Below are 9737 nucleotides of genomic sequence, written 5' to 3'. Positions count from 1 at the left end.
GGCCAATCCGAACGGGCCAGGCCTTCTCTCCGGATGAAGAGTGGAGCTGTAGCGGCGGTGGAGGGAAGAATTAGATCATCGTGTTATTTGCACATTAAGGCGACGCAGAGGTTTTCAAAGGAGACCAATGAAGGGAAATGAGTTTGTGGGAATAAGAACTGAGAGCAGGAAAACAGAAGAGGATCTGCAGTCCAATGCTGATTCCTTCAAATGAGTTTGGAAGAGAAAAGTTGGATATTTGTTTGCAGGCTTCAATGTTTCATGTGCATGTTTGCATATATTTAAAGTTTTTGCCTGATTCCCTTTTTGGCAAATTTCTAAAGGAACCACTGAAGATGCTGACGGGGGATTTCCAGAAAAAGACAAAGTTTTTTGTTCCTCTCTGTTCTTTGATGTCTTTCCAGTTAATCACAGTTTAGTCAATTCCCTCTCTCTCTCTCTCTCTCCCTCCCTCTCTCTCTCCCACTCTCCCTCTCCCTCGTCTCCCGCGCATCTTATTGTCTCTTTGTGATTGATGAAGAGTTTGAGGCGGCGCCGAGCAACAGCCTACGGAGAGAACAAACAATCTCCCACCTATTGTTGAGTGAGCTGTTGAGTGAGCGGAGTGAGTGATGTGGTGAGGGAGGTGAAGGAGCTATCAATACCCGTATTGATGACTACACCGGGCACTGGTGGAAATGTTCTGCTTCCCTATCGATCTCTGATCCATTATGAGCTGTTAGTAGACAGCTGGGTGAATGATGGGGAGCGGTCGTCCATCATAAGTCGACGCCCACGCCGCCTGTTTTGTCCGTTACCCTCGTCTCCTCCCTCGCTCATCCCTCGACCCCCCCCCCCTCCCTCTCTTCCTCTGATTCGCCCGGTTCCCAGGTCTCCTCCTGTCTCCCTCCCGTCCGTCCCCCTTGTTTGTCTCTCCGACTTTGTGTGTCTGGTGGTTCTGGTGGGATTTTGTTAAATTGGAGGAGAGTGGCGCAGAGAGCCCATGTCGTGTCAGAGAGACTTCCAGTGACAAATGAGCTCCGGGCCAGTAGGGAAGAAGGTTGCCCATCAAACACAAAACATGTCCGACCTTCAACACTGATGGAGTAGAACACAACATGTAGCCCCGAGTTGACAACACCAAACTGGAAGCAAAGTAACAGCACGCTCGAACTAAGAGATGCAAGCTGCTCACCGTCACACACACGTTCCACGCCTTCCCACAGTCTTTACATTCATTTCTACTTCTTTAGCAGTCTCAGATATGTGTCAGGTGTCCTCCGCTTGGACAGCAAGTGTCTCCAGCTGCCGTGGAAATTAACATTGTGTGGACAAGCACAAAATTGTCTTTGGAAAGTTGTTTTCAGCACGAGTTCACCCTGTGTATGTGTGTGTGTGAACGAGACGTGCTCGCTCATGATCGGTGCTTTAAAGAGCTTCTAGAAACGTTACTCACTGTCTGTTATGGTTTGTCTGGTTGATTCTAACCCTTCCTCTCCTCCTCCTCTCCTGCAGGTCACTGACCGCTCGGTGAGGGCGGTCGCCGAGCATTGCCCCGAGCTGCAGTTTGTGGGATTCATGGGATGCCCCGTGACGTCGCAGGGAGTCATCCATCTGACGGGGGTAAGCAACACACACACACACACACACACACACACACACACACACACACACACACACACACACACACGCTCGCTCTTCACTTGCATGAGCAGTTTGCTTTGGCTGCTCGGTTGGTGTTTAATGAGTTTAAAGAGTGAAGACGATGTCGCTCCTGAAGGTTTCTCATTCCAGTTGAATGTTTTTTTTTCCTTGCCGTGTGATCCTGCGACTCCAGCTCGGCTCTCTGCTTCTCTCTCTCTCTCTCTCTCTCTTCATACATTACCTACGGGAGGAAATTCAACTTGTGCCGAGCGACTCTCTCCAGACTTCCCAGCGTGTTTTATCTCACACTTAGTTTCCAAGTCATTTAGTGTTAACTTTTAAATCTCATGAAAGCCTAATGAGATGAATCCTAATAATATGCTTTTGTTTGACTACACCCTGCTGTTTGGACATTAGCATGTTAATGAGCAGGGCTCCCTGGTTAAAAGATGTACCATGCTGTATAAACATGCACACACATGCTTTTCTCTTGAATCTAATTCTCCAGCCTTGTTTTCCTTCTTCCCCCCCCCCCCCCCCCCTCTGAGCGCGTGTGCGGAATAATGTTCCTCGCACCGGCGTACCCTTGTACTCCTGCGCGAACCCCTGTTTCTCCACAAATGCAATTACAGTTTTAGTTAATAGGACTGAGACACCCAATGCCACAGTGCATTATTAGATTAAACAGCGTATTAATTTGTGCTCCTGGTTCTGGCCCCCCTATCATCTCTGCAGCGTCCCCTGACCTTGGCCATGGCGTTGTAGACAGACAATAATGAAGCCAGCCAGTCATAACAGCATTTGCATACCTGGAGGTGGACGTCCACACAAAGTCCCAATCCAGCGCTCCTCATTATTATTTATTACCATATTAACCAAGGTGAAGTTTTAGGGGTTCAACCAAGCAAACTCACAAAGGAGCCCGTATCTCTCGTCTTCCTCGCCCACAAAAAAAATCTATGTATACTTCAAAGTAGTTCTTTGTGCCGGCGCGCTGTTGTAAAGCCGTGTGGGCGCGGCGGTAAAGCTTGGAGCCCCGGCGTGCGTGAGTGGAATTGACGGCGGTGGTACACGGAGGGGACGGTCTACGTGCTGGAGTAGATCCATATACCATTTAGATTTACACGCGTGTCAGTTTGATCACGATGTTCCCGTGATGTTTGGAAGAACGCTTGGCCTCCGTCGCGTCGGAATCGAAGCTCATTCTTAGCGTCTGCGTAAACGTCTCTACCGCCACATCACAGACTCGCTCCTCCTTTCTCTCTCTCTCCGTCTCTCTTTCTGTCGTCTCGTCTAATGGCTCTCTCTCATTTTGTTCCCACTTGGTCGCGTCGATGGGAAATCATATTCTTGCATTAAGATTTGTTGCATTTCTGATGACCCCATGGACTCTGGTGAGATCAGGGCCGTCTCTTATCTCCCTCCCTCATTCCTCTCTCTCTCTCTCTCTCTGTCTCTCTCTCTCTCTCTCTTCTCTCTCTCTCTCTCTCTCTCTCTCTCTCTCTCTCTCTCTCTCTCTCTCTCTTTGTCTCTTTGTCTCTATTGCTCTCTCTCCTCTCTCCCTCCCTCTGTCTCTCTCTCTCTTTTCTCTCTCTCTTTTCTCTCTCTCTTTGTCTCTATTGCTCTCGCTCTCCTCTATCCCTCCCTCCATCTCTCTCACTCTCTCTCTCTCCCTCTCTCCCTCTCTCACTCTCTCTCTCTTTTCTCTCTCTCTCTCTCTCCTTCTCCCCCCCCTCTCCCTCCCTCCCTCCCTCCCTCTCTCTCCCTCTCTCTCTCCCACTCTGATAATGTCTTTAGTGCCCTCACTCTCTACCCGGCTATCAGCAGAAAAAAGAAGAAGAGAGAAATCTATTACTTTTATTAACTTCCCTCATATGACACACTCATTCCAGATTGATATTCCTTTTTATACTGACTTCTCACAAATTAGGCACGAGAAAATCAATTGAAATTGTATTTTCTGGATGAAGGGAGCGGCGGGTTGAATGGGGCCACCGGCGGTGCGGGGCTGGATGCAGATTGTAGCAGGAGACGCAGTAAAGCTGTGGTGTTTATGCTCCTTTAATGGCCTTTCAGTGTTTCAGTCCTGCTGGGACTTTATAGTTTCTTTGTGATGTACAGCACAACTCAATACGCAAAAACCACACAGTGGGGATAAATCACCATCTTGTTAGCTACTAAGAGGCTAAATCAAGATTTCTGCCGGCTGACAGTAAAGCCGCAAATCTGAAAACAAGCTTTCCACCACTTTTCTGCGTTCCGTATTGGCAATTTATTACTGCAAAACATCAAGAACAAGGGCTGTGGTGATTTCAAGAGACAACAAACATGTGTCCACTCAAGGCTTTGGTCCGTCTGTGCCAAACACACGCAGTAAAGTTGTATTTATGGTCGGCTCTTCTAGTGAACCTTAACGTTCCCTCTATGTTCTCCACATTAATAATGATTTTATTGATGATACTTGTCACTTCCCCAGGCCGTGTAATGGATATGAAACCTCTTAGAATGGAGGCGATGTGTGTGTCCTCAGAGCTTTTAGCGAACTGGCCCCGTCCCTTAGTGGCTAATTTGAGACGTCTCAGCGTCCGTAGGTGTGTGTGTGTGTGTACGTACCTGAAGGAGATCAATCATCTCCCCAATTTCACGTCAAAAGGGTTCACCCTTTAGTTAAACCGCGACGAGCCAAGTGTAATGGATGTAGTGTGTGTGTGTGTGTGTGTGTGTGTGTGTGTGTGTGTGTGTGTGTGTGTTCCTGGGGTTGGCTCTTCTAAGGTTGGAGAAAACTTCACTCTAACTTGTGTGTGACCCCCTCCGCTCACTCATCAGATGTGTGTGTGTCTGTGTGTGTGTGTGTGTGTGTTTGAGGGAATGGATATGCCTTGTGTGTGTGTGTGTGTGTTGTAGACCCAGATGACATATTCCCTGTGATTCCCTGTCCGCTCCCCCCTGGCAGCCGCGCTCTCCCACTTTTGCTGTTGGCCGACTTTGAAATGACGGGCGAAACCAGCCGAGTCATTAACCATTTTAAAACTGTCGTTACCTCTTTGTGCGTCTTCCTCTCCCTCCGTCTCGCTCTCTATCAATCTCTGGCTGGTTGTCACCGTGCGCGCGTATCTTTTTCCCCTTCTCTTTCTCTTTGCGGTCTGTGTGTTTTTGTCTGTCTCTCTCTCTCCTGCCTCCCCCCCCCCCCCCCCCCCCCCCCCGTCTCTCCATCTTCCTGTCAAGAGCTGCTCTTTTCTTCTGGTAGTGATTAAGTCCAAGGTCGGCTCTATCAGAGAGCCAGTGTTTGAGCGGCTCCGGGTGCCAGAGAGCCTTCATTCCCCCGGCCTTAGATGTCCCGTTGATGGCATCCCCTTCGCCTGTCATGCCCTACCCACAATGCCCCTCCTCACGCCGTCAGCCTATCGCTGCCCCTCACACACTCGGAGGGGCCTTTTCTTGTGTGTGTGAAAGTTCCTGCCCTTGGGAGAGCGAGGAGGCAAAAAGACAAAACAAATGGGCAGATTGTTGAAGAATGTGTGTGAGATGAAAGGAGGTATACTTCCAGGCTGTGATGGCTCTGCGTTGTCTGTCTGATGTGCGGCAGTTGGATGTTTCTGGTCTTAATTTGGGGCCGTGTAGTCGGATTCAGCTGCGCCGCGCCTCTGGTTCTGTTGTTCTTCCTCACATGGATCTTTGATAAATTCCCCTCTAAATTTGACAGAATTGGACCACGAGAAATACCTCACTCCTTTTGGTGTGTTTATGAACAAATAAAACAGTCTGGTTTATGACAGTGAAGCTCTTTAATTCTGTAACCAGAATCACATGTTGTGTCGGTCGGGGCGGCTCTGGGTTTCGCTGGGAGACGAGGAAAGAAAACAGATAAATGTCAGAGGCAATAAAGTGATTCCCCACTGCTTTGCTTTGCTGAATCATTTGCGAGAAAGACGGGTTTGAAAAGAGGGGACGCGTTCCTTGTTAATGTATCGGTCTCTCCCCCCCTCCTCCCTCCCTCTTCCTCCCTTCCCTCCCTCCCTCCATACCTGCTCCCTTGCTCTCTTGTCCCCTTATCTGCTCCCCCCCTGACTGGAGCACAGAAAAATACATAAGCACCGTGCCCCTGTGTCAAACTGATAACCCAGAGAGGTGAGTGTGTGTGAGCGTGTGTGTGTGTGTGAGCTTTGCCCTGTGTACCAATATTTGTGTAGTTTTGCATGTATATTGTGTCTCAGGGGTGGCAGAGGGGATAAAGGGAGGGAGGAGGGAGAATTGAAGGATTTGGGGGAAAGAAAGGTGCTGTGGGGGTGGGGGGGCAGGTTGTGTGTGTGTGTGTGTGTGGGTGGGGCGGGGGGGGGCAGAATGAGTCAAAATTGTAGCAATCATTTCCTTCACTGCTGTATGGAGGAGATTGGCGGATTTATGAATATAATGAGCGAGGAGAGCCTGAGGAAGACGTGAGGCCTCGTCAGAGTAGTTTGGAGATTAATTCATTTGGCTTCAAGCAGACAGAAAGACAGACAGGCAGGTAGACAGGCAGGTAGACAGGCAGGTGGACAGACAGACAGACAGACAGAGCGGCTTTTGACCTCTGGAGCGTCGGGGATCATGTGTCATTATTGGGCTGAGAGTGTCACGCCGCAGTGACTGTCACACACTGTCCTCGTGTTTGTTAGCGCCAGAGTCCCTGTGTGTGTGTGTGTGTCTGTGTGGTCATTTGGCTTAGTGTGCCGATAGGGGAAACACACACTCTGCTCCTCCTTTTAGCTCTTTCCCCGCCACTGAGTTTGTTATCGGCAGACACACATGCGGGATTAGCGTCGGAAAAAGGGGAGAGAGAGAGCGAAGGGAGAGGATAGTGAGTGAGAGTAGATGAGGAGAGGATGGATAAAGGGAGTAGTTAACCTCACGCACACACACAGACACACACACACTTACACACACACACTCACACAAGGATCAGCCCACTGCTCCATGTCTGATTCATAGATTTCAGGCCTTTCCAGGTTTTTGTCCCAGAACTCTTTTAAATATTCATCACTTGGTCTGCAATAGATCTATATGTGTGTGTGTGTGTGTGTGTGTGTCAGTGTCAGTGTGCGTCTGGAGGGGCGTGTACAATTAGGGCTTACCGCAGAGGCATTGTCTCGACACGCCGTTTCTTTTTGTCTGCCTGAACCGTCTGCCATGCTCAGATGGAGAAAAAAAAAATGGGGAAAAAAAACTCAACAGGAAGCGAGCGTCAGCATGAGCGCACGCACGCACGTCTTCGCCCGGGTGACACCGCCACAGACGCCGCCCCGTCTCACCTGGTCGCCTCTCGCCTCGTCCTGTCTCACAAAGTCTCACACACGTCACCTCCGCAACAACAACAACAACCCTGGTGACTTTTTGAATTCAATTATGAGGTCCTGACTTCCTGTTTGCGCTCTAAACATGAAGAAGAAGAAGCTCGCGGTTTTGTTTGGAGTTTTGTCGATTCTCCTCTCGTCCTCGCTGCTTTCAAGTCATCCAAATATCTGCCTGATTTGTTTTGCTTCCCTCTCTACTTCACCGCAGCCGCAGCAGAAGCAGCAACACACTTGTAAACTCATAAACTTCAGTCAAATAAACAGAAAACCTTTCGTCTTCTTTTCAAGTCTTGATTGAGGAGGAAGAGCGTCACATCTTCTTTGCCCGCGCCTTTGCCCTCTTTTTCTAATAGCTGAACAAGAGCGGCAGAGGGAGAAGCACTCAAACTGACTGAAGACCAGATTGTGCACAGTGTTTAAATAAGAAGCACTCCAATTCTATAAAGACCAAGTTCACTGTTTTAACAAGAACTACTCCAGGTTTCTAAGGGATGATACCGTGCTCGGTGTTTTCACTCAGGTGGCCTTAGCCGCTGCGTTCATAAGGACGTTTTCACCGAAAAATTAAGACGAACAGAGATCTTCAAGCGTGATTTTGTTTCCCGCAGTAAAGTTTAATTTCAGCCACAGAACTTTTAAGAGGTCGGCTCTGATGATGTCGACGGTCAGAAAACAGCCGTGACATCATCATCATCATCATCCTCCGCAGGGGGTCCGAGCAAGGCTCTCCACTTCCTGTTTGGCATCGCCGCGCTCCACGTTGTGTAAATAAATTTGAGTAATAGCAGTTACTTTACAGCTCTGTATCCTGCCAGAGAACACACACACACACACACACACACAGACACACACACACACACACACACACACACACACACACACACACACACACACACACACACACACACACACACACACACACACACACCGGCAGAGTGCCAAGCTGTGACATACACTAATGTAATAAAGTGTCAAATCAACGTCTGCACATATTGAGCCTCAGCCTGAGCTTGGCTGAGGCTGAGGCTGAGGCCGAGCGTCTCTCCTTTGAAGCAGCCAGTTATTTTTCTTTCATTTAAAGTGCCGTTTTGCGTTTGACCTCTGACACCGGGCGTCTCGTTCCTCCTACCCGCCTGAGAGCGCCGTTCTCACTCAGGCAGGTAGGAGCAGAGCCGCTTCGGGCCCACAGACCTCATGTGGACTGAATTAAAGGTTTTGCTTGCATTTCTCCCCTCTGCTGGGATGTGAACCCATCGCTCGCTCCTTTGTTATCTTTGCACCAGGTTTGATACAGTGTATTACATTTGATTTGATTTAGTCTTGGTCCATAAACTAACATTCACATCCAATTCAGACTGTGACTCTGCAGAGCTGGAGTCGAGTCTGAACGCAGCTGCAGAGACTCAGCGCTCTGTGTTTCCTCTCTGTGGATCAGTGAAATAAGACAAAGAAATAATATCACTGTAAAGAATGTGTTCAAGTTCAGGTCCAAACTTCCTTCTTGATCACAGAAAATTCACTTTTTTCCATATAAATATAATATTTGTGGTACTTTAGCCGCAGTCACTGCTGTGGCCACAGGTAGAGTCATGAAGGGAGTGTGTGTTTGGGTGTTTTGGTGTGTGCGCGAACATTTCTGCACATCATCATTAGAGTGTTTTAACAGTGTGTGCGTCGGTCTCCATGCATGCGTGTGTGTGTGTGCGTGTGTGTGTGTGTGTTTCCCGGTGCAGCTGGGTTTTTGGCTGTTTCAGTGTTTTTTTTCTAACAGTGTGAATAATTATCCAGGTGTAGCAGCCAAACTCCGTGGAGAAGAAGGAGACGTACTCTGCCTGGTTACAGACCCTCAGCCGGGGCGGAGAACAACCTGCAGACCCCCCTCCTGCCCCTCCCCTGCCCCCCCCTCCACCCCGCTCTCTGCTCCCCCCCGCTTCTCTCCCTCCACTGGCGTTTCCCTCCGTATATTTGTCTTTCTCTCCGTGCGTCTGGTGTGTTTGCGGATCACAGGGAGACACGAGCCGCCTGAGCCGCCTCACCAAACGCCGGTGATTAATACGACTGGCAGCAGGGAAAACTTTTCACCTACCAGTCAAATTATGATAATTTCCCAGCTATGTGAAAACAAACACAGCGCACGGCGGTGGCGGCGGCGGCGGTGGCCCCCGTCACATCTCAGAGGTGTGACTAATTACCCAGAGGTCTGTGCGACTCCTCGTTGGGAGGATTGGGGAGGATAGTTTTCCCTTTTTGGCAGATGTCGGCTAAACTGTGGAGTTTGTTTTCCTGCGGTGCTTTTTTCACAGATGGATTAGCCAAGTTACAGTTTCTTTCCCCTTTTCATGCAGACATCTGCTGAAATTTGAAATTTTTCCCCAACCTAGCTACAATTTCATCCAATGGCAGCGCCCGCTCGGCTGGCCTGGTTTCTCATTGGTTCTCCACATCAATGGGATCGTCCCCATTGGCCGCTTCGCTGGAGTTCTGTGTGGCAGACGTAAGCGTTTCAGACGCGTTGGGAAACAAATTCTTCTTTTGATGTCGGGGGGCTTTCAAATGTTGCTCCATGCTGAGTTTGAATAAATGTGTGATGATCAGTCAGCGAGCATGTGGCTGCTATTAATGCTCATTCTCTCTTTTGACAATCGGAGCGCAGGGCTGTAATTAAGATTGTTTGTGGTGGTGGTCACTTAGATCCCCGTTCAAATTCATGCAGCGCCTTTGTTTTGCAAACAAGGTGCCACCTCTAACACATACACACACACACGTACACACACATCATCCTCA

At 49.1% G+C, this 9737-nt stretch overlaps 1 protein-coding gene across 1 annotated transcript in view; it reads left to right on the top strand.

The window, feature by feature from the left end:
- Positions 1-9737, top strand: part of fbxl17 (F-box and leucine-rich repeat protein 17) — a 188815-nt gene that overhangs the window by 61584 nt on the left and 117494 nt on the right. The window contains exon 7 of the mRNA XM_076149513.1: positions 1495-1602. Within this exon, the coding sequence (XP_076005628.1) occupies positions 1495-1602 (108 nt within the window). The remainder of the gene's footprint in view (positions 1-1494; positions 1603-9737) is intronic.

Source organism: Genypterus blacodes, unplaced genomic scaffold (genome assembly GCF_046128005.1).
Source record: "Genypterus blacodes isolate CSIRO-AG114 ecotype Tasmania unplaced genomic scaffold, CSIRO-AGI_Gbla_v1 ptg000045l_1, whole genome shotgun sequence".
NCBI classification, from domain to species: Eukaryota; Metazoa; Chordata; class Actinopteri; order Ophidiiformes; family Ophidiidae; genus Genypterus; species Genypterus blacodes.
This window is presented reverse-complemented; position numbering and strand designations above follow the sequence as displayed.